The 24,234-nt window shown below is 42.3% G+C and overlaps 1 protein-coding gene across 6 annotated transcripts in view; it reads left to right on the top strand.

The window, feature by feature from the left end:
- Positions 1-24,234, top strand: part of elavl4 (ELAV like neuron-specific RNA binding protein 4) — a 106,145-nt gene that overhangs the window by 41,345 nt on the left and 40,566 nt on the right. For all 6 annotated transcript variants that reach the window (XM_049587381.1, XM_049587384.1, XM_049587380.1 and 3 more), the window contains one exon: positions 4,432-4,678. In XM_049587381.1, the coding sequence (XP_049443338.1) occupies positions 4,432-4,678 (247 nt within the window). The remainder of the gene's footprint in view (positions 1-4,431; positions 4,679-24,234) is intronic.

Raw genomic sequence — 24,234 nt, 5'->3', positions numbered from 1 at the left:
TTGCATGCAGCTCTCATCTTGAGAGCTTTTAGACATCTCCCTGTCTGTTTGTTTTCTGCTGTGGGCTTGGGCCATTGTTCTCTCTCTCTCTGTATGCAAGTGTGTGTGTTTGAGTATGCGCTCTTCCCCTCGCTGCCTATGCGTGAATGTGTGAATGCATGGAAGCGTGTGCGTGCACGTGTGCGAGTGTGTGTCTAAAATGAGAGGATGGAAGCAGATTAAAGACTGACATTTTGTTGCTGCTGCTGCTCCTAAACACTTAGATGGAGGAAAAGAAGAACACTAGATAATAAGAAATACAGCCTTTTTTTAAAAGGTCTTCCTTAAGCCAGAGAAAAGATGGATGCTTCGAGCCCCCGTACGCCATCCCATGAGATAGTTATAGGTGTTTAGAGGTGGAAATATTCCCAGTTTTAAGTACTGCACTTGGATAAAGAGCACAGGCTTTCGTAGCTTTTCTGATCTCCTCTTTAAAATGAATTGCAGACCTTTTCTTTGTCATCTTTTGGTCATCTAATGTGATGGTGGTGACATAATTATTTGATTTTTTATTCAGTGTTTACTTGTATAGGGACAAGTATGTAGCATACATAGATGCCACACACCACAGCATTTATAGCCTCAGCTAATTTGCAGTGCCTGTCCCTAGCTCAGCCTTAAGATACAAGAGTACAAGTAACAGTGCAATGTACAAACAGTAGAAATAAACTGCAATACATAATTAGCACCATAGAGTAGGAAGCACCAAATTATTCATGACTGCATAACTGATTCCTCTTTAAAATCTATCTCAGTTTGAGTTTAAAGTGATTTAAAATCAGGATACAGTTTGATTTCTGTAGGTAAAGACTTCCACCACCACATCCTTTATATCTTATATTGTTAGTATGAATATATTTGTGGTATTTTTTTGGTAACTAAAGAGTTATTTGTTTGCCTGCTGATCATTTATCATCATCCCTGCTTACCACTACACACAGGTAGATAGATAAAAGTAAAGTGATTAAAGCCGAGAACCACATGCATTGTAAACATCTAAAATGGTTTTGAGAACTATTTCTGGACAAACTGGGAAATTTTTAAATTCTGCTTTGAGCTATATTATTAGAACACAGGTCCAGTCTTTTGATAATCCAGAAATAGAGCGAAATAGGACTCGTGAGCCATTTCTCCTTTGCTAAAACCAGCCCCTGCTTCCAAGTGCAGCCTGTCTGCGTGTACTTAGGAACGGTTAAAAATAGACCGAGAGCTGAATGGTTGAACAGGGGAAGGGGAGAGATCTGAGTGATGACTTTAAAAATTTGATTGAATCAGATTAAAGAATATTTGCATCTTAATTTGGGTTTCAGCATGTTAGGTCATTTCAGTGCTTTTGCAGCAATATGATGGAAACTTTGAGTTTGTGCTCTCATGGGCAGCAGGCCTTTTTCTAGGAGTGTGTGTACATGTAAAACAGGATCAGTGCACAGGGACACTGCAGGACATTCAAAAGATAATAAACCAGGTTAACAAACAGTCTGTCAACAGCCAGCCTCTGGTCAAGCGTGAGTCAAGACAGAATGATGCTCTGTTTTTAACAATGCATCCATCTTCTTTTCCTTGTTTTATCTTCCCACCATTTAGTGATTAGATTTAGAGATTTAGTCGTCTCCACTCTTTCCATTTGCGATGCACTGACACTCCCCTCACACACACACTCGCACATATATGCAACAAAAGCCATTAATCTGATCAAACAAATGTTTTTTATGCAAATGTATGAATAATTTCACTTCACACATTGCTTTTGTTGGAGAATAATGTTCGCTCAGAATAAGCATTTCTATTAAATATGTATCAGAGTGCTCTGGTGGAAAAGCAAAGTGCAACCTCCTCCTCCGACTTTTGACTCTCAGTCCTTCTCACCTTTTTTTTCTTCCTTGTTTTCTCACACTTAACACCAAGCTCACAGTTCCTTTCTGAACACTTTGATCCTGAGATGCTCTGCAAAACCAGATAAGAAAAGGCAAACTTCCCTCTGTCACAGCAGCAGCATCAGCAGTCAAATAGCTCGCTGAAGGGCTGCCCCTGTTGTTGCCCCCTCCCACAAACTTCAGCAGCTATCAGAGAAACATTTAGAGACGCCTCTTACTGTCGTCAGGAATATTTAGCTGTTTATGCTCTCTTTGTCTAGTGTTTGCTGTATCTCTCAATGTTCAGAGATGTTGCATGGTTTGTGTACAGTGTGTTCACTTTATGTTTAGTTTGTGATTCCATATAAGGGTTTAGCAATGTTTTGATTCAGTGCTGATGTGTTGTGATACAGACATCATGATATGAGAGGCAATTTGTTTCTCACCAATTTGAGCATTTGGTGACAGCATGACTGCTCACAAATATAAGCCTGAACACATTTTACAAATTGAATACATTCAGTTTAAGTATTTACTCTGCCATAAAATACAAAAAAGTGAAATATTAATAAAATACCTGAAAAATCAAGGTACTTCATCACATTGATGTAAAATCCTGTAAATACAATTTTACTGTATAGCAGTCCTGCTCACTGATTTGCAACCAACAACAATCCAAATCTGTCAAAATCTCTGATGATTGACAAATTTCTGCCACCTCGTACTTAATGACACACCGATTGCAAAATTCTGGGCTGATACTGACGTTTAAAATAACAACTTGGCCAATAGTCGATACTGATACAGATGTTTTGTACAGTGGGTCTCGTCTTCCAAATATTAATGATAAAAAGAAAATAAATCACTAGTACCTCAAAGCTGCTTTTCAGTAAGATGCGTGTTTTTCTTTACAAAGATAAGCATATATGCCTTGTTGCAGCTCAGTCTATTTCTCCTCTCATCCAAGATGTGAGACGCAGAGCTTTTAAAGAAAAGATGACTCCTGCACTCACTTTTACTCTGCTTTATTTATTCGTCAACGTTTTGGTCAAGCATGGACCTTCATCAGGACAGACGCAGAGCTTAACAGCTGCTCACTGAAAGCTAACGTGAAAACAAACCACATGTGTGCACCTGATGCCCTCTTGCGTCATGCTAAATTTAAGTTCAGCCAGTGGCTTCTTCTCCGAATTAGCAGCTGGGTATGTTAACGGTTGTCCTTGTCCAACCAAATAACCCTCATAACATTTAGCCAGTGCAAAATTGATTCAACACAACAGATCAACATCGGCCACTGCCACTGATGCATGTGATCTTATTGCCAATTTGAGATGGCAGTCAGCAAGGAGAATATTGAAAGCAAACGCGAAAACAAACCACGTGTGCATTTGTTGCCTTCTTGCGTCTTGCTAAAGTTAGGTGCAGAAGCCACTGGGTGGACCCAACTTTAGAACTGCTAGCTGTTGTCCATGTCCCAGCGCAAATAACCATCACGACTTTTCGCCAGTGCAAAATTGATGCAACACAACAGATAAACATCGGCCACTGCCATCGGTGCATGTCACTGTATTGCCAAATGGAGATGGCAGACAACAAAGAGAATATTGAAAACAAATGTGAAAACAAACCACACGTATGCAGCTGTTGCCCTCTTGCATCACGCTAAATTTAGGTCCACTCAATGGCTTCTTACGCCACAACATTTAGCAGATGCAAAATTGATGCAACACAGCAGATACTCACTGCTACTGTCATTGATGTATGTCATCGTTTTGCCAATTGAGAATGGCACTCAACAAAGAGAATATTGAAAGCAAATGCGAAAACAAACCACACGTGTGCACCTGTTGCGTCATGCTAAGGTCGGGTCTACCCAGTGGCTTCTTCTGCGAAGCAGCAGCTGGGTACGCTGGCTGTTGTCAGAGTCCGACTGCGAATAACCATCACAACATTTAGCGGCGACTGCCATTGATGCATGTCATATCATTGCCGATTGGAGATGGTAGTCAACAAGGAAAATATAGGCCAATACCGATGTTCGGCTGATAAATCAGTGTATCTCTGTTCATAATATATATTTTCATGTGACCCAAATTATATAAAAATGAATTTAGTGACATCATGAAATTTCACTGTTCTAGTCCTCCACTGTACCGTGAATTCCTGTAAGGTAGAATGGTAGGACATAATTGTATGACAGTTCCAAAACAGTGATATACTGTATGTACAAGGCTTGTTTAAAACCTCTCAAATGCCTGGAAATTGGCTTTTAAAGGCCCTTTTCACCCAGGCTGTTGATTTGACTTAATGCAGCGGAAGTCATGCTTTTTAGAAAATTAACTTTGAAAATAAGCACTTTGTCAGAGTCTCTCAGAGCATGCCTTGCTACATATTCAGTGCTCCAAATAGCTAAATACAGTACCGAAGCCTTTGCTAATGAATGCTACCTCTCTCTTTCTTCCTCCCTGCACTTTCGCTCTGTGGTTCCTCTCCCCCTTTTCTCCTCCTCCTCCTCCTCCTCCTCTTCGCCCTGCCCCAGATCATCAGTAACATGGAGGCTCCAGTGACAAACGGCCCCAGCGGAGGAGGCACCACAGCCAACGGGCCGACCACCAACAGCCGCGGCTGCCCCTCGCCCATGCAGACTGGCCCAACAAATGACGACAGCAAGACCAACCTCATTGTCAACTACCTGCCCCAAAACATGACCCAGGAGGAGTTCCGCAGCCTGTTTGGTAGCATCGGCGAGATTGAGTCCTGCAAGCTGGTTCGCGACAAGATCACAGGTACAGAATGGAGACTGTTCATGATGTATTTGAATGCTGCTGCTTGTGTTTCCCCAAATATCAACTTTTCATGAACTAGGAAATCTGCTTAGCCTTCGCATCATTTGAGGTGTATCCAATGAGTTTTGAAAAGATATCAGACACTCAGAGTTTGTAGGATTTCTCAGACCATATGGGAGCTTGTATTTGAATTAAGTAACAACGTGAAAATCACACTGAAGTGAAGTCAAAAGGCTTTCAACCACAATATGATGCACTCCTACGTACTGTAGAAGTAGGGAAAAATTAATGTAATATACTGTTTGAAGATTTGGTAGTCCCCACAGGCAATTCCTCCAAAGGAAAGAGGAAAGGGATAAGCACAAGGTGTGCTACTATCCTGAGCTCCCCAGAGCTGGAAGGGATTTAGGTGCTTGCTTTCTATTCTGACTGTTTTAACTGGTCTGATCCTGGCATCTGAAGCCTGGACTTCCTGTTCACTTTATCACCCTGACTTTAAAGTATGATACTCAACCACATATTTTATAATTGTTGGAATTCTATTTGTTTTTCTTGAACATATTTTCATTGAATTGAATTGAAGTGTGCAGAATAAACAGTTTAGCAGAGCACATCCATAGTGGGAGCACTTAATTGAAATGGGGAAACTTTTCCAAATCTTTGGGGCAGCTACTGCAAATGCACGAGCAGCCTTTCCCCTTAGTCTGGATCGCAGGACTGCCAGGAGGAACTGGTCTGAGGATCGGAGAGAGTTTGGGTTGTACTTGGGACCTTAAACTCAGACCTAAACTTTACCGGTAACCAGTGCAGGGATGCCAGTACAGGTGTATTGACTGTTGCAGCAATTTTATTGTCTCTTAATATGCTGATAGTATGTTGCTTGTAGGCAAATTCCTACCTACTTGGTTATAAACCTTATTCCGATTGTATTTGCTACAACCATAGTGCAAATTACTAGCACCCAGTTCTTTAGCTTGATGCTAACACATAATGGAAATCACTATTAACATGCTAACAAAAATTAGCATTGCAAAAATATTATTTAACAAATGACACATTTTACTTCACATGCTTAACATAAAACAACGTGTGTGCTCATACTTCCTTCGCTCTGTGGAGACAAATAAATAGCTGCTGTCTTCACATTGTTAGTTCAAAATTATTATAATGATTTCCATCTTGTCCACTCCCATTTACTTTTTCCCTGCCTAGTCCCAGTTATGTGATTAAACTGTGATACTGACTACCATCCTGTGGGAGTCCCACATAAATCCTGTGAGCCATAGGATTTCTAAAAAATGGCAGATTGTAAAACATAGTAAAGGAACACAACATTGAGTCTCAATTGTCCCTCCCCCCCAATTAGCCCCATCAATAATCTGGAATTTCATATATTAGAAGGTACTTAGTCCCTGGATTAATACCGAAAGCTACTGGAAGTCTGGTTTTATATTTAGAAAAGAAGGAAAGGAACAAAGAGTAATAAGGGTTTACAAATTGTTAGCTTACACAGACTGTATTATTGACATAGATTCACAGAAAGAAAGATTGAAAGAGAGTGAGGAAATAAGTTTTCAGATTGACTGAAGCTTCTGAAACTATTTCAGGAAAGTTCCCCACAACTGTTGGGATTTTTGTTTGAGTGGTAATCTATATGTTAATTTATTTCGTGTTTGTGTTCACCTGTCACTGTCTTGTCATTTTGTCTGTTTAGTTAAATAACGCTAGATTGGTAAGAATAATGAAATAGTTGTTGAGAGGCAGCTGTGATGAAGCAGACAGCTTACATGACTGCGTGTAGATACACACACAACAGTGCACGGTGTGTTAAATGTCGAAACACGTGATGAGATTCAAATATGAAATGACACGTGTGTCACAAGCCCCACCATCCAACATCCTTCCAAACAATTTGAGTGTTTGAGTCGTTGCTTGTGTTGTCTTCTACAAGGAGAAATCCATCTCTGCCCTCTGTGTGTGTGTGTGTGTGTGTGTGTGTTCAAGCGCTGTGAGTCAGCAATGCAGCAAAGTGCCACATGTTCTCCAGAGGTGTTTAAATTAAGCAGCACTTCGCGGTGCTAATCATGGCTGTAATCTGGGCGTAGTGGCTGTGTGGGTGGCCATACAGCAGATGGATCAGGGGGGGCTGGGGTGGTGCGGCTCTGTGATAATGCTCCATAATGGCTTTCATTTTAGATCCTACTTACTGACACTCTTCTCCTGATAATCTCATTAAAGAGCACCAGGCTGGCAGGCAGTGTAGATCACCAAGCCGTTCTCAGATAGCAGGCAAGGAGAGGAGAGTAAACACACTCGTACACAGATATATACGCAGACATAATCACAGAATTAGATTCCTTGTAACAGATTAAGTGCAACCAAGAGGCCAACAGTGATGACAATTTTGACTGTACACTAGAGATGGCCACTAGCCCAGCCGTTCCTGCCTCCTTCTGCTCTGTCGTTCTCTGAAGCATATTCTGCAGCACTACAATTCCTCTCTAGGACCATCTTCCTCTTCCTCAGTAATGGGCCACAAAATGGAGCCTGAGAGTCAGATACACCGGGATAATGGAGGACGGTGTGTACAAAAATAACACTGGGATACCACATGCTATCATCATCACCATCACCATGTTCTCTCTCCTCCCGATTTTCCCCTTAAGTGTGATTTGCCAAGCAGCAGTGAGGAACCAAGCAGATATTTGGAGAGAGTTTAAAAAAAAACGAACAGAATTGCTGTAAACCTGCTCGGGCCCTAAATGCGGAATCTGAGAGAGGTAGAAATGTTTGTTCGCTCACTTCTAAACCATTTAGGGTACTTCTCTGCTCTGCACTACAAGGTCTCTCTGATGACTTAGCATCAACGCAAAAAGTTATAAATAAATCCTGCCCTCCCTCCGTCTCCCCCTGTGGCGTATGCCTGTTTTGCTCTCCCATGGGTGCAATTTCCTCGTGCAAACTTTTAGGCTAACAAAGCACAGATCCCCTCTTCTAGCAGAGAATGCCAAGAGGCTTTATACTCTCTAACAGTCATCCAAATCATTAACAGACTAAGCCAGGTTTGCGAGCAGGAGGGGTAAAGAGAAGGATGGTGGGAAGCATAAAGAGAACAGTGTTTTTTTGAGGCCGATGTATGCAACTGTACCCCATCTTGTCTGTCATAAATATCTGCAAATCCATGTAAGGAAGATCAACTAGACATTTTCATCTGAGCGAGTCAAGACTAAGAAAGAAAAGGACATTTTTCTGCTATGTTGAAATCTCAGCATGAAACTTCAGAATGTCTTGAGGATAGTTAGTGTTCTGTAGCAACACGTAATTCATATTGATGGTAATATTAAAGCCTTCCTATTCTATTATGCAGTGTGAAGAGTATGAGGAGTATAGAACAAAGTTTGAGGATTTAAATAAATTCACTGACTGAAAATCTGAGAAGAAAAAAATTGACTTGAATAATAGTTTCAATATTTTAGTATTACAAGCTTGAAGTACTCTGCCAACGAATTGACTGATTCAGTCTTTTAGTGCACATGTGAATAAGTATGTGTGTTAGATACTTAGATACTCAGAGTGTGATTTAAACAGTGACAATGTTAGTACGGAAAGAGAACCCAGTACATCGCAGGCACATGCTCAGTGAACTGCAGTCTTACAATCCTTACAGTCTCTTGCATGTTTAACATCAAATCTGCAGTCTATAGATGATGATTAATCAAATCCAGCTCATGAGGCACTTTTGTAGTTAGGGGTCACCAACAAAGAGCAAAACTGCCAGCAAGTCAGACCCACCCACACACACACAATACAAGCACCAAAGACACAATCAGCATGCCAATGAGGTATGCAGATGTGTTACTACCATACTGCATCCAAGCCTGTGCCTCACCAACATTAAAGGCAAAGACCACCCAATAATCTAAGGGTCCTTTCAGACCTAGAGTTGTCTTGCTTTGGTCTGAATCAGGGACTAATTTTGTTGGGTTCTCACCGCAGCATTTACAAGCGGACCAGATCAAATGCCTTTTGTGAGAAAGCTGCTCTTGATGGGTCAGAATTTCCATGTGGGAAAAATCCAGGAAGTAAACAAAACATTGAAGGAGAGTACACTTGCAAGATAAATGTGACACTTTCTAATGTCACAATGGAGGGACAACTACACAGGTTGATTTTAGCGCTGCTCATCGTGGATTATATTGCTGTCATTGTTCATTTTAGTCAAACCATACAGTTTGAAAACGAGGCGTGGCTCCAACTAGAAAACAATGTGTTGATGCATTAGATGTGCTGAATGTGCATATTAAGGCAGTACAGGAGGAGGTGCACATTAATAATCCTCCAGGACTGTAACATGCTCATGTTTAACCCAAATAATGTGTCATGTGACTGCAGTTGGTTCGGATCGAGGTCAGAACACGTTCTCACCACAAACAAACCGCACCAGAGTTCGTTTGTAAACAGACCGAGACCACCTCTTCAAGAGGGTCTTGGTTGTTTTGGTGCACACCCGAGTGCGATTGCTGTGTTCACACCTGCCCAAACGAACTGCATTTACGGGACAAACGAACTTGAGTTCGACTGAACCAAACCAAACAGGGCAGGTGTGAAAGCATCCTAAATTTGTCAGCTGTTTTCTTGGTTTGAAAAGTCAGAAATCAGTCTGATAGAAAAAATTAATCAACATTTCACATCATCTCATTCCACATTGGCTACGGTTACATGACGGCTTCTCATTCGGAATGAAATAAATCTGAATGAAATCATTCGGAATTAAAGTGTTTCCAGGTAGTTTACATGGGAAATATTCATTCCGAATGAGGGTTTACACGGGAGATCAGTTCAGTCGCCTTTATTCAGGTCTGTGCAAGGTTTGGGGCAGGGAAGGTTTCTGATTGGATAGGGGGCGGGGCGGATGTTACGTGTTTACGTTTACCGGAAGAAAACACTGTAGTCCTCGCTCCAGATAGCAAGATGCTTGATGACGCCGTTCTTAGTGCCTTTTTCGGGCGTGTTTTGCTTATATTCTTAAAGCAGCAGTACGACAACAACCTTGTTCTGCTAATGCTTCATCTGTTGAGCAGGAGAAGGGAGGCAGAAGACCGTGCTGTGGCGAATGGAAACCGGTGAGTGCAACGAGTCCGACTGCTCTATCTCAGCCCGTTGCTATGCAGCCCGTTGCTATGCGCGCTATATACGTCATCGCACCAGAAGGGCAAGGAAATGAGCATGCGCAGAAAGACCGGAATGAATTTAAAGAGGAATGAGTGTATACATACACACAAAATTCTTTCATTCGGAATGACAAACGGAATAAACCACCCCCTTTAATCGGATTTAATTTTCAATCGGAATGACCATTTTTCAATCGGAATGGCCGTTCATTCCAATTAAAAGTGGAATTAAACTGTCCATGTAAACGTACTGACTGTAGATCATGTGGCCCAATGCCAAATATCAAAATGAATGGATAAGTTGGAACTATGGGCTCAAACATTTAGGCTACAGTGACTCTTATCTTTTTCATTAATTCAGCGTGAGAAATACATGGCTTCTTTGGAAAAGGTCCTGTAGAATATGGATTTTTTATCATTATCACACTATTTTCAAGATAAGAACAGAGCAGACAAAGTTCAGTTTTTGGGCGGTGGACACTTACCTATGGTGACACATAGCATAGCTAGCACTCGTGACTTTAAATGAGGACGTAAACTACTGCAATGATGGGAGTGATGCAGGCAGATGAGACATAACTAGCATCAAGGTTAAGTTGGCATGGTCCACTTGTTCATATTACAAGATTCTTCCAGCCATAAATTTGGAAAATATATTGCAATAATTGTGATTTCAGGTATCAGTATATAGATATTTGGACTTCCCTTACCTTTTTTGGGGGGGTCCAAGTCTTAATTAAGGGGGTACTTTGAACCAAGGCTTTACTATTTGAAATGCAGACAGATGCACTCAATCATTCATCAGTATTTGCTTGCTGCATCTCCCGATATCAGCGTTTGCAGCTTAGCTGACCTGTGAGTGTTTGCTGATAAGGTGTGAGCATATGAGCCTCTCAGAGGTAGAAGAGACAGACAGGTCCTCAGCTTCCTGTGGACTTGCTCTTGTCAGCTCCAATGACGCCAGTGTGGCGTGAGGCTCGGGTGGGTGCGGGCAGGCGTAGACACTCCAGCTCCGTCTGTCACCCTGGCTGACTTCAGCTGGTCGAAAAAGCCACCTCTGGGTGTCTTCCTTGCTCCCCACACGCCTGCATGCCTGCTCGCACAGCTACCTCTGCCTGGTGCTCTCATAACACGGCAGGGACATGCAGGTTAATCTTTTATTTAAGGCTAGCTTACACGGACCTAGCTGCAGCCCACACACACTTGCACATAAGCCCCAGGCCTCCACCTGTGAATTTCTTGTCTGCCTCTTAAAGAGAGGATACCTTAAATGCTTCGTTGTTTGAATTAAGTGTGTGTACTGTAGTAGCTTTTACATTTGTCTTCCCGCATTCCAGAAAGAATGCTACATGTACAAATGCTTTATGTTAAGGACATGACAGCTTTGAGGCGTCATGCACTATAGATGGTTCCACTTATAGCTCGCTCTCTTCATCCTTTCTTTCTTTAAAAGAAAGCAAGATGTCAATTTAAGCTGCGAATTGCCAGTCTGAAACCTCATCTTGAGCAGCAGCGGGAGCATCAACACCTCACTGAGACGTTAGTAAAAACATATATACCCTTATTGTGAGATAGGAAAAAAGGAAGCAGACCTTGCAATATACTGAATCAGCACTCACAAACATCTACACATGCCCATTCACACACACAGTAATGAAAGTGACTGATCCTCGTCATGAAGTCTTCTTTCGGGATAATTTTTCTGCATCAGCTGCATTTCTGCTGGAGAAATGAATACATTTGTTGTCGTAATGACATGGAGGAATGGCTTTTCATGCTGGAACAAGAATTGATTGCATTGGGGAAGAAGGGGGGGGGGGGGTGTATTTTCATGGACAACCATTTCTTTTGGATTTTCATGTTGTGCCAATAATTATCGCAGCCAAAAGCTCAGTCGTATTTTACTTGCTAGTTGAGTAAATGGTTCATCGTGTTTACCAGCTGTTACTGTACGTCTCTACCTTGTTCTGGTTCTTACCTTTTGACTCAGGTTGTCACAGCCACAGAAGTTGAATGGATAGGGAGGACATTAAACTGTTTGCTCTCGTAATTTGACTAGTACAAAAGAAAATGGCGATTGTTGTTAATTGTTATGGTGACAACATGCGTCAGAGGGGCTGTAAAGTGTCACACTCACTAGTTTGAGAACCCTTTTAAGTTTCTCTCTGTAACCAAACTAAGACAAACTTAAGTTGAATTGCATTGAAAACACTTCATTCAAACTCGACAGAAACAAAATAAAACCAAAACCATCTTAATTAGTCTTGTTTAGTCATCTTGTGACAGTACCAACAATCACTGGTTTGGTTGAAATAAATCCTTAATTCACTGAGTTAGACGTGAAAATATGCTAATCTGCATGTTGTTTTTCTCTGTGGTCTGTCTCTGCCTCTCATGTCCACTGAGCAGTGGCTCTCACTTGTTCTTCGGATGCGGCCACAGTCATCATGTTAAACAAACATGCAGTTAATGGCAGCAAGAGAAATGGGAATCACGGTTATGGTGATATAATTGCTTACTTGAAAACGTAACATTACTACTCGCCTGCTTGTTTGGTCATTACTGCAGTACCTTAGTTCAGTGAGTTTGTGACATGCCACAAGTCGGTTTGTTGATACAAAATTTAGCCCGATATAACGGTTGCACCGGCAACAGCACACATGAAATGGCCGCCACTCCTGCTGTGTTGATTTGAACAGGAATGCTCGTTCTACTCAATATCTGTGGTTGCTGCATTTGTTTATTGCCAGCATCCAACAGCATTTTCTTCCTGTTTATACAGATTAAATAACTCTCATGTCTACATCAAACCCTGTAAAGACATCGTCCCAGAGCACACTGACTGAAGCCTTTGGTGCACACTACTCTAGTCACCTTCCATGTGTTGGTTTTATACATGGAATCTGGGGAGCTGATAGTGACAATGTAGCAAGCCAAGCAGATGTTGGCTATGAAAAATAGATGGACTGTGATGTCAGCTGTGGAGTAGTTCAAGCCAGAGCACCTCTGACAGACAGCAGCTTCAGTACCATGTGAGCACCTGCTGTGAACTCAATTCTTACATAAAGGCAGATATACCTTATTTATATACTGTAGCAGCCAAAAAAAAAAGACAGCATCTTAGGTTTGCTGGATTTGGCTTCCTTTGCACGCACAGGCCTGCGGTTCAGGCAGCACACTTCCATTAGTCTCATTGTCGTTCCATTTTTGTTATGGAACATCAAGTGCACCCACAAGTATTGCAAACATAAAATATGCATCTAACCCTGATCTGCAAGGACAGACGGGTGGGGCTTAGCTCCTGCACAAGGTCTGTCAGTCTAACGGGGAGCAGATCAAATATTCACCATATAAACCTCAGTTTACCCACAACTCTTTGTTGCTACTGAAATATACATTGACAACACGCTCAGGAGCAAAGCGGATTCTCTTTGTACTTCAGATTGCAAGCCGAGCCGTTTTCACATCATTACTAGAGTGATGGGAACAAAACTTGCTATTATTCCTGCGTTAGTCTGATGATGAGACCCATTTACACCTTTCAAAACATCTAAACAACGTAAATGCAATGTTGTTCTGTGTGGTGACAAACCGTTACATACTTTTTTAAATCCTCGCTGAAATCATGCAGAGGGAGATCTGGTGCAGTGTTTATATCTCACACACGGGCTGCATTTATCTGAACCTGGAATGGGCTGAAGGCTGGAGATAGCGTGAACAAAGCTGACAGGGAAAGAGATGAAAAAAGGATTTGACATCTCCAAAGCCAGGTATTAAGAGAGCTGCCAGGCTCAGAAGTGCAGACACAAGCAGGCAGACACACATTAAAGTTTCAGAGTCCCAGGTCCCGAGAATGTCCTGTCTCTCTCCTCTTAGCACCCCCCTCGCTCTCCTCCTCCTTCCTCTGCTTAGGGCCCAGAATTGGACGCCCTGAGAGCCTGCTTGGCTGCACTGCTCCTCCTGTGACCCTCACTTCAGACTGCCTCTGTCCCCTCTCATTTCACTCTGAGTGCCCTTTACATGGAACACAGAGGTTGCAACTGTCCCACGTGTCAGCCTCAGATCCAGAGGCTGAATGTGCCTCAGGGCTGGTTCCTCGCCCTCCGCCCCGCCGCTCAGAGTGCACTGTACCTGGGCAGGATGGTCCGTTTGTCCCCAACATGTGTGCTGCGGGGCTGGGGTGGATGGCAGAGGGCATATGGGCCCGCTCACTCTGTGCTTTCAGAGGGAGTCCAAGCAGGTGCTGCAGAGTAGGCTCCCGCAATCCTGACGTAACAGGGTTATCCAAGACTTAAAGGGGCTTCTCTGTCTGTCAGCTTGCCTTCTATTTCTCAGCTGCAAAGCCAGCCAAACAGCCCACACACTGCAGGCTGCAGTCCACTGGCCCCAAGGCTCAGGGAGCCACCACGAGGGGGTGGTTTACATGTGTGTGTGTGTGTGTGTGTGTGTGTGTGTCTGTGTCTGTGTGTGTCTGTGTCTGTGTGTGTTTGTCCCTGAGCTTCTACGTGGGCAAGTGTGTGTCTGTGTGTTGGTGGAAGCAGGGCCTTGGGAACTGAGAGTGGGAGCCTCCTGACTGCAACAGTGGCTGCTACCTTGGCAACCCAGGAGGGAAAGATGTGTTGAATGAGTGAGTGGGAGAGGGATCTACAGTAGATGCATGTGTGCGGGGGATGTGGCTCTGTTTATGAATTTAGTTATTTAAACGGGCTCAATACATGCCACATGATATGCTCCAACTGTACTGCTAGTATTTGAGGCACTGTGGTCTTTTGTTCTCCTCGTGTTGATCTTTTTTTTTTTGCAAACTCACTTAACTCCTCCCTGTTTTCTATGGAGTTGACCCTCCATAAGGTAAGTGAAGTGTATTTTGACATGAAGCTGGTGACAGGGCACCTTTTCAAATGGTGGGGAGCGCTGGCCCATCAAAAATAGCACTACCTCAAGTTGCTGCAGCAGCAAGGGGCAAAACGTCAGAGGATGGGAGAGGATGGGAGCAGTGAGTGTGACACATTTATTTTGACAAATTGAATTTTTTTTTTTTCTCCCCTCACCCTCATCTTAAAATGTCGCTAAATTCAAGACTGACCAAATGGATTTGCCTGTTTCTGGGGAGAAGTGGCTGCTCCTCTCAAGGTGTGTTAGCATCACCTGCTCGTAGCTCTGATGATCCCTGAAAGCTGCAACTCCCCCTCACCCCCTTTGATGTTCCTGTTCTCCCGTGACTTCGGGATAACAGACAGACTGTGTGCTGACAGGGTGTGGGACTGTGGGAACAACTAGAGATGTTTTATAGATAGCCTTTAAAGGTCCCTCCATGCAGATGATATTTTTATCAGATTTTTCTAATTTTGGTAGATCGGTTAAAATGAATGCAAAGCTGTTTCTATTTGTTGGACAGTATTTACTACACAAAGTTCTACACACATTTTTGGTGTGGAAGAACTTTATAAGCCCCTGTATGGCTCTTTAGAGGTTCTCTACTGCAGTGGTTTTCAAACTTTAAAGGGCAAGCCAAAACCTCCCAGCACCTGAATTTACATCTGTGCACAATTATCACTCTTATCATGACATAAATTCAGATTTTAAGTAAAAGTGTAATTTTGAAGCATAACAACTCCTCCATGGTATTATCTGTCATCATTCAAGGGCATCCAGGCTCAAAAGTCTAAAAATAATCTAGTGCTATATGGCACCTTTAATGGTTCTAAATAGAACTATTTAACAAAAGGTGCTGTATAAAGTGCTGCAGGGATCATGTTTTTTTTAGGTGCACCCTGGTTCCCCCTTAAAAAAGCCAATATTTTCCCATTAAATTTTGGATTAATGCAGAGAATAAGCTCTGTGACAAACACGAGTTTATGATACTTAGATGTTTGTTTTGTTCAGCGAGATAATGTTCACAAATTATAACCACCTTTTTGAAGTGTAAATTCAATCGCCAAAAGTAAATAAGCTAACATTAGGCCATGAAGAAACTATACCACATTTGCATGACCAACATTGGCACCAAAACAAGGCTGTAAAGCCGTATTTTGTGTAATGACCTTCTGTGGTTTCTTTCGGCTGCTTGTCAGAAACCGCCTTTTTAAAAACATGAAATAGTTTCCAAATTCACAAGGGTACTTAACTGATGAATTTTAAGTCGTAGAGCAAAACGTGGAGGTCTCTTAAGCTTGGTTAACCACAGCATTGTTTCAGACAAAATCCAAACCAGTAACAAACCCAAAAACCAATTCAAAAAACACACAGACTTCAAGATGAGAGAATTGGGAGTGGTAAAATGCGGACTCATTCCTGCACCACTCTGTGGCACCTTCAAAAGCTGGGCGCCCAAAACAAGTTCCCCTATGATTACAAGCCAAAGAATCACCTTTGGGTAATGCTTAGCACCATTTTTGTTTAAAGTGTAAAATATATAAACTACACAAGAACCAAAGACCAAGAAGTGAATAATATGACATTGAATTTGAACAAATTATCTGGATTAATGCTACAGAAAGTCTCTGCTCCAAATGAAACATTATATCTGTTTTGACAACATACTGTCAGTGTTCAAATTAACTTTCTGATTAATAGCTGCACATTTTCAGAGAATAGTATCAAGAACAATAGATTGCAGGAAGGTACACAGTGAAATAGATGGTTCTTGCAGCTATGTGTTTCATTTGGTAGCTACCACTCTAGATCAAAGAGTCTATAGTGCGTTGTGTGAGCCTCGCCTGATGATAGCAGGAGATGAAGATGCTTTCATGTCTGCAGTACAAGGCTCTTAGTCACATAATACAACAAAAAGGCACAAAATAATGACAGACAATATGCAACCGGAGTCTCTCACTATATGCGCCTTACAGCACATGATTGTGTGCTCAGTGTGCCCTCCAGAGTCGTGAATAAATATGCTTAACTTGATTATACGCCTGTAAATCCAGTGTAGCCATGCATACATCTATTTTGCTTTTGTTTGTGCTTATTTATATACCTATATGTCAATTTGCATAGGTATGTTGTGTGAATTTTCCCTCGCATTCTCCGATATATGTGTGTGTGTGTGTGTGTGTGTGTGTGTGTGTGTGTGTGTGTGTACGTGTGCGCACAGAGGGGGGAAAAGAAAAGGTGAAATTACATAGTGGGGCCAGCAGGCAGGACACCCGCTCGAAGTACACTCATTTTCTCATCTCACACATTGAGCAACCTGCTGCTCCTCAGGAAACAAATAATGGCTTAGTCATAACACCTCGCCAACTCACCAAAGAGCTACTCACTAGAAATAGCAGTGATTTTACCACTGAAAAACATGCCCACCTCCCTTTACAATTTATGTGAGATTGTACAAAAGCACTGCCAAAAGAGTGGAGGTGGGTCCAAATTAGCCCCCACCTCCTCACTCCTCCACCACATGTGGTTAGTCTGTTAGCAAAATCGGATGTGGCACTATGTGATAAAGCGCAGTGGTACCTAAAGCTATTCAATCCATGACAGCTTCAGATGTGCAAGTGCATCCACATACAGTATTATATCCTTAACAAACTCTAGATTCTTAGATTTATATACTTCACATGAATCCATTTGGGGACAGTGTTTATTACAAGACCTCTGCCATTATTAAATTTACATAATTTCTATTAAGAAGCCCCCTTTCATTTCTGCCGAGCATTTTGTTAAGTCGCCGAACTGTTGTAGAATTTGCACAACTGGCGATGTAAGCAGCTGACGAATCAAAGGCAAATGAATATCTAACCTCATTAAAAGGCCATTATGAAGAGCAATGCATCATTTGGGTTCTCGGTTTTAATTGACAATTAAAATATATAAGTTAATGTATCCATTAAGCTAATTGATCAGCACAAGGCTGATTTTTCTGTTAGCTACAACCCCATTAGAGGCTATTTATCATGCATTTTTAATAGCTTCTCTGACTTGCCTCAGATGCAGTACTTTCTCAAGTTATTTTTCTGTAATTATGAAATACCAGCAGAAAGTCTACCACTGAGAGATTTTATGGACTCTTTTCTTTTTAAAGGATGAATTTGTTTGACACAAATTTATAGCCCTTTTCACGCAGAGATCGTACGATAGGGTCTATGCTATGCTACGAAATCTATTCATTGCGCTGCCTTTGCTTTTTTAAACAGAGCCCAGCAACACTGGCATAATGCATGCCACATCCTGGAGGCAAAGGAGGCGTGACAGGTGTGACGTTTAACACAACCATATTGACTTCCAGTGTGACATTTAACATACATGTCCAGGGTGTCATTAGGTCCCTTAAAAGTCTTAAATTGTCTTAAAATAAGATTTGATGTGTCTTAAATATTTTTGATCACATTACCATAGGAATTTCTCCAGCCTGTCAGACCTAATGACTAATTACAATCATTGGACAGACTGAAGAATTGCAATGATAAATAGCTTTTATGACAGCGATGAGATTTTGTTTTCTTTTTACATTAAACACATTTTACAAAGGTCTTAAAAAGTCTTAAATCTAACTTGGTTATATCTGTAGACACACTGGTGTGAGCAGCACTTTCTAAGAATTAACAATAGCATAACATGGCAATAATGATCATTTACCGTCACTTTTATATGGCGGCTGATCTTGTACTCAACTCCTCTTTGAGTTAGCTGCCAATTGCTATTGGCTGCTTTTTAAATCTCCCTGTGGTGGGTAATGCACATATTACACATTGTCAGAACATCACACCTGTCCCATACATGGCCCCATACTGCCTGCTGTTCCTTTTATGTGGCGCTCTTGCTACCACTGCTGCCTGCTTAGGTGAGACAACTCTGTCTCCCCATTTTACAATCATACTTTTTATAGAGAACAGTTAGGCGGAATAATGGCACGATATTCCTGCCTTAACCAGGCAATGTAAAAGGGGCTTGTAAGGGACACATACATTAGTAGGAAGTGTCCCATACATTTATTTTTGAATTTAGTTTAACAGCATTTCTAAAATGTTATGATTGTATTTTTCAGCTTCAGTCAAGCAACTTTGATAGATGATGACATTGAGCATTACTTTTACAGTAAGACTCGATCTTAAAGAACATTTAAATGTGCGGCTAGAAACAGCTATATATCATGTTTTGCTTTGTCTTTACTTTATGGTAATATATTCCGTCTGGTGTTCTAATAATGTGATGCAGTCTGAGCCGGCCTTATCCTTGCATCCCAATAAGACGCCATGCTAGGTTAAATGATGCTGAGCCATTTTAAACTGCATCTAAACTGTGCTTAACCGCGGTGTGTTGAGCCGGAACAGAGCAGGGCACTGTGATGGTGTGATCCAAATGCAGGCAGCATGCAGGGCTGATCCTGCTGGGGAGTACTGAGGTGGACAGGGCAGGTGTTGTGACAGGCTGAGCCAACCACACTGCCTGCTTCCCCTGCATGTAGGTTACAGACGGAGAACCGCTTATGGTAGTAACTCCATCTATATGATTGTTCGTGCATTCATATGATAAAGGATGGAAATAGACTGCGTCCTTCATCTTTTCAGTGTTTACATTCACTAAACGGTTTAGGAACTACAATACCGCCCTCCACACACCAACAATAATGCATTCACTGGTTAGCTGCCAGCCACTCCACTACTCACTGTCCTGCTGCGAGGATATACTTTGCTGCTTGTGTTTGTTTGTGTGTGCCTCTGTGATTGAGTGATTACATGTTTGCTCGCATGTGTGTGCACATGTGTGTGCATCTGTGTGGTGCGATGGCGTCTCCCACCCATCCGTGCAGATTCCAGGCAGTCTGCCGGTGGCTCCCTGCTGTTAGCTGCTCCGTAAGCAGCCTGGAAATGGTTGGTGGAATCCCCTCCCGGAGCTTTCCTGATGCTGCAGGCAGATGTCTCCCTCTGTCTACCCTCATCTCCCCGCTCACCTGGGGACTGATGCCAGCCAGCAAGCCCCGCTCCCACCCTCTTTCCTCCAGCCTGGAGGCCCTCAGCCTTGCCAAAGAGGGAGTGAAGAAGAGAGTGGGGGCGGGCAGATATGCCAGTACCAGGCTAGGCTCCCCATGCATGCGACATACACACACATCATTTATATCTAGCAGCTGCTGAACACCACTTTCATCAGGCCTGAAATCAAAGTAAATACATTATTACGTTTGTTGTTGCTAACTCACATGTGCATGCCCACACTTGCATACTAACTTGTACACACACCCACGCACACACATACATATAGACACACAACCTGCACTGAGACCCCACCCTTGTCCCACAATAGCAGCGTCCATGGCTGCCAGTTTGGCCCCATTTGGCTGCCTGGACTACTCCATGAGTGCTAAGTGTCTCGGTACCATTAAGCACCAGCCAGCCCATCTCGATTGCCCTGCATGAGTGCACTTCGCCAGCACACTTCATTGTCAGCTAACCCTCTGGTAGCTGCGCTTGTCGAACCTCACATTTCTTGTTGAAGATGAGGGAGGGGGGTGAGGAAGGTGATGGGAAAGTGGGAGACGAGGGTGGGAGAGATGACGAACGCCACAGAGGAGCGATACAAGCAGCAGGCTCTCAGCTGTTGCGCCCATCTGGAATTTCAACCGTCAGTGTAAATTGAATACGTGCACCTCTGAACAGTTACAGTTTGACATTTTTCGCTGTTTCTCATATTTATTTGGGGGAAAACATTTAATTCTTCTGCAAACTGTACACTACTGGGTAATTTAGACAGCGGTTTATGGCCCATCTCAGTTTATTGGCAAGATAAAGCTGCACACATTTTTCACTTCAACTCATTCAATTAATTACTTTTGTCACATGTTCTCTTTCTGTTCATTATTCATGGTCTCTTTTGTGTGTACACCATTTAATGAAGAAGAAAAGCCAAAAAAGGATGATTTTGTGAGTTATATTTAAACTGCCAGACTTAACACCTGATGTCAGCTGAGAGTCAGAGAGGAGGAGGAGAGGGAGGAGAGGAGGGTTAGTTAAAAATAGCAGTAGTCTCTCCAGGATGGCAGGTTTTTAATTAACAATAGAGAGCGTCTGATAATCCACAGTTAATCCAGAGGAGAAGAGGGAGGAGAGGAGAGAAGAAGAGAAAATCATCAGCTGTTTGATGTTAGGACTACAAGTCCCTCCTGGCCCTTCCACTGCTCGCTGCTGAGCTGTTCTGCGCTGTGATATCCATAGCCCAAATGTATTTATTTTGTGAAACAGCCATGCTCCATATTTTGTGATTCACTTTGTCTCTGACTAACCGCTGTCTGTTCCCATTAGCGTGAATATGTGCATGCCGCTCCTCTTAAACTGACTGGGATTCTCTTTGTGCTTGTGTGTGGCGTTAGTGGATAGGGGCTGTTTGTTGAAAACTAGCCGACTGAAGGCCCTGATGGCTGGAGGCGTCCGCTTAAAGTCCTACGCCTGTTGAAAGGCTTGATCTGTCGGGGAAACACTGGGAGATGTCAGGCCTGCTTCGCACTCAAAGGGAGTCTGCTATCTAAGACACTTTGAGCTAGAGGGAAATGGGGGTGGTATTTTTTTTCTCTCTTTTTGTACAGCTGCAAAGACAGTAACAAATATGTTGTTTGTACATTGTCACAGCCCAGGCTCAGTGAGCGAGACAAAGAGACAGATCACACAAGATTTAAAGTAATTTAAACAGTATTTCTATTACTAAGATAAATGCATAGTAAATCTATGTTTGTAAGCTGTTTGTGGGGCTGAATGTATGTGTGGTGTTGTGAAGGCAAAGCAAAGAGGAAAACCAAACCCAAAAGGGTGGAGGATGATAGTGAGAGGAAGAGAGACAGAATGAGGAGTCAGCCTTAATAATATAGGCCTGGGGTGCTCAGGTGCAAGACATCAAGTTGATGGCTCCACCCATCATGAGGGTCAGGAACCATAGTGTCAATGGGTTCCAATTAGCACTGCCCTCGACTAAAAATTTTCCTAGTCGACCAATAGTCGTCATTTAAGGCCATTAGTTGAATAGTTGCCTGTATGTTTAGGATATTAAACGTTATATATTTTGGGCGGGGCAACACAGTGGTTTGAGTTGAAGGTGTGAGAAAGAATAGTATCAGTAACATTGTTAACACTGTGCTACATTACAGCGACATACAAACCGTACAAATGAACCTTCATTAATATAGGCCTATATTTTATCTACAAGTGCACGTCACACACTGAGCGAGCCGCCTGTTAATGACGCTGTCAGCAAAGCAGTAATGATTGTGCTAAGTGGCTAATGGGCATGTAGCTACTTCCACGTTTCAGATGATATGTCACGTTTGTAGTCGACCAATGAAGATGAGTTTACCTATCACCTTGGGTTCGTCCTTCACCTTCTCAAAATGATCCCACACTTTGGATTTCCTGCCTGACATGTTATCAGCTAGCCTGTGTGATAACCGCAGGTACCAGCCCTGTGAATTAGGGGCCGCATACCGTGTCTTTAACCGCCTGGAAAACATGAGGTTTGGCGCTGGGTGCTACTCTTTTGTGCCAGCTTTCAAGAGCGAGGCAGCAGGTTGCGTTGACATTGCTAAGCAACTTTAACACGCAACGTATAGCCTATTTACCTGTGTGTGTGCAGAGCTGATCTTCTTCCAGATGCTATTTATAAGTGTGTAGGCCTATCGTCAGTGGGCCAGATGTAAAGCTCTGGGTAGCCCTGCACTAACATGATCAACCTTTCCGTATTTATCAGACTGAATATTTACAGGAGAAGGGAAAGATATCTGTCGGCTGTGACTGGTTTGTGACCTGACTTCTGTCTGACTGCTGAGCGTGGCCTCTTCCTGTGTCTGTCCTTTCAAATTAAATTTCCACATGGTCCAGTCATATAGGGTTTTTTTCTGCAACTAAGCCACCAATGAAATCTTGTCAACTAATGACCTTTCTGGTCAACTAACATTTGGTCGGCTATTAGGGGGTAGCCCTAGTTCCAATACACATACAGTTTTACTATTTAGTATGCCAGAAAACAATTTAGCATGTCCCAATATATCCATTACTATCCAGGTGGAAGTCTCATACAGATTTACCATTTTCTTTTTCAAGAGCAACCTGGCCAAGAGGTCAGCACAAACACAGCTTCAACACTAAACACAATAGACAAGTACAACTGCCACTCACCACAAATGAGCAAGTACAACATCCAGTTAAAATGCAATACAAAAAGCAGTTATAATGCATAAACATGTACAGTTTGCTAAAATGATTTCAGGAGCAATCACAATGACCAAGAGTACTATTTTCTCTATCCTTCAAACTTGACTTAAAATCCCTCGTTGTAATCAGCTCCAACAATTTCAGGTCCTTTTGTAAATTATTCCAGCAAAAAAGAGCAGCATACTCAAGAGCTTTTTTGCCAAGTTCTGTTCGAACCTTGGGGACCAACATCTGTTGAATACTGTGGGAGCACAGACCATATTGATTTTGGTTTTTACACATGTATGTACGCCGATAAGAGGGAACCAGCCCAATGCATAGTATGCTATATGCAGAATGCCAAAAATACCAGGATGCAAGTTGGCATACTTTTCTGACTATTCTGACCCATAACCCTCTGTGCAGCGGAAACTATGTCACATCAACTGAGGTATAGGCAAATGACAGCCCACTGACAGCTGTCAGAAGCCACGGTGACTATAATATATCAATCAATCCCAAATAATTCACAGTGTGTGCAGTTATAACTTAAAAGCTAAAACTACTTACACTACAAAGTAACAACAGCAGATCTCTCTGGATTGACGTCTGTCTTTGGCGAGCTTGGTGAATGGCGGGTTTTTGTATCTCCAAGGTAACGTTAAGAGATAATAATAAGATTTGCTGCGTTTCAAATCATGTACTTTTTCTTTTTACTTCAACTTTCACGCTATGGACGTGTGGACAAGAGTTGAAGGTCGAAGCACAATATTATGATGAAGTAGTATGTCCAGTTGTACTTTGTATGTACTGAAAGTAAAAAAGAAATGCATGCTTATTTGGCTGGGCAGAGTGAAATTTCCACTCCCATTATTCAGGGAGACTTTAAGTCTAATGTATGACATACTCTAAGTATTGACACTTCCATCTTCAGCACCTAAAAATAAATGCATTAGTAGAGTAAATTCCCATAAGCTCCAAGATCGCCAATACAGCAAGCAACCAATAACAAGAAGTGCAAGCATCAGAGTCTAGACACATTCTCTATTCACAACAAGATTATAATTGTCATGACTTCTTTTTATTTGCTTGGGTTGTCTCTTAAATGATCATTTGCTGGTCTTTATAAGTATTAATTGATTGGAAGGGGTCTGTTAAAGTGTACAGTACATGGAGCTGGAGAGGGGCTGTCTCATTCATCACATGATGTAAAGTACAAATCTGCAGGGCTATGGCAACAGAGCTGGCTTCACATGACACATAGTTGACAAAAGTC

The sequence above is a fragment of the Epinephelus fuscoguttatus genome, linkage group LG10 (assembly GCF_011397635.1).
Source record: "Epinephelus fuscoguttatus linkage group LG10, E.fuscoguttatus.final_Chr_v1".
In the NCBI taxonomy this organism is placed as follows: Eukaryota; Metazoa; Chordata; class Actinopteri; order Perciformes; family Serranidae; genus Epinephelus; species Epinephelus fuscoguttatus.
The sequence above is the reverse complement of the archived record's forward strand: the minus strand, read 5'-3'. Positions and strand labels throughout refer to the sequence as shown.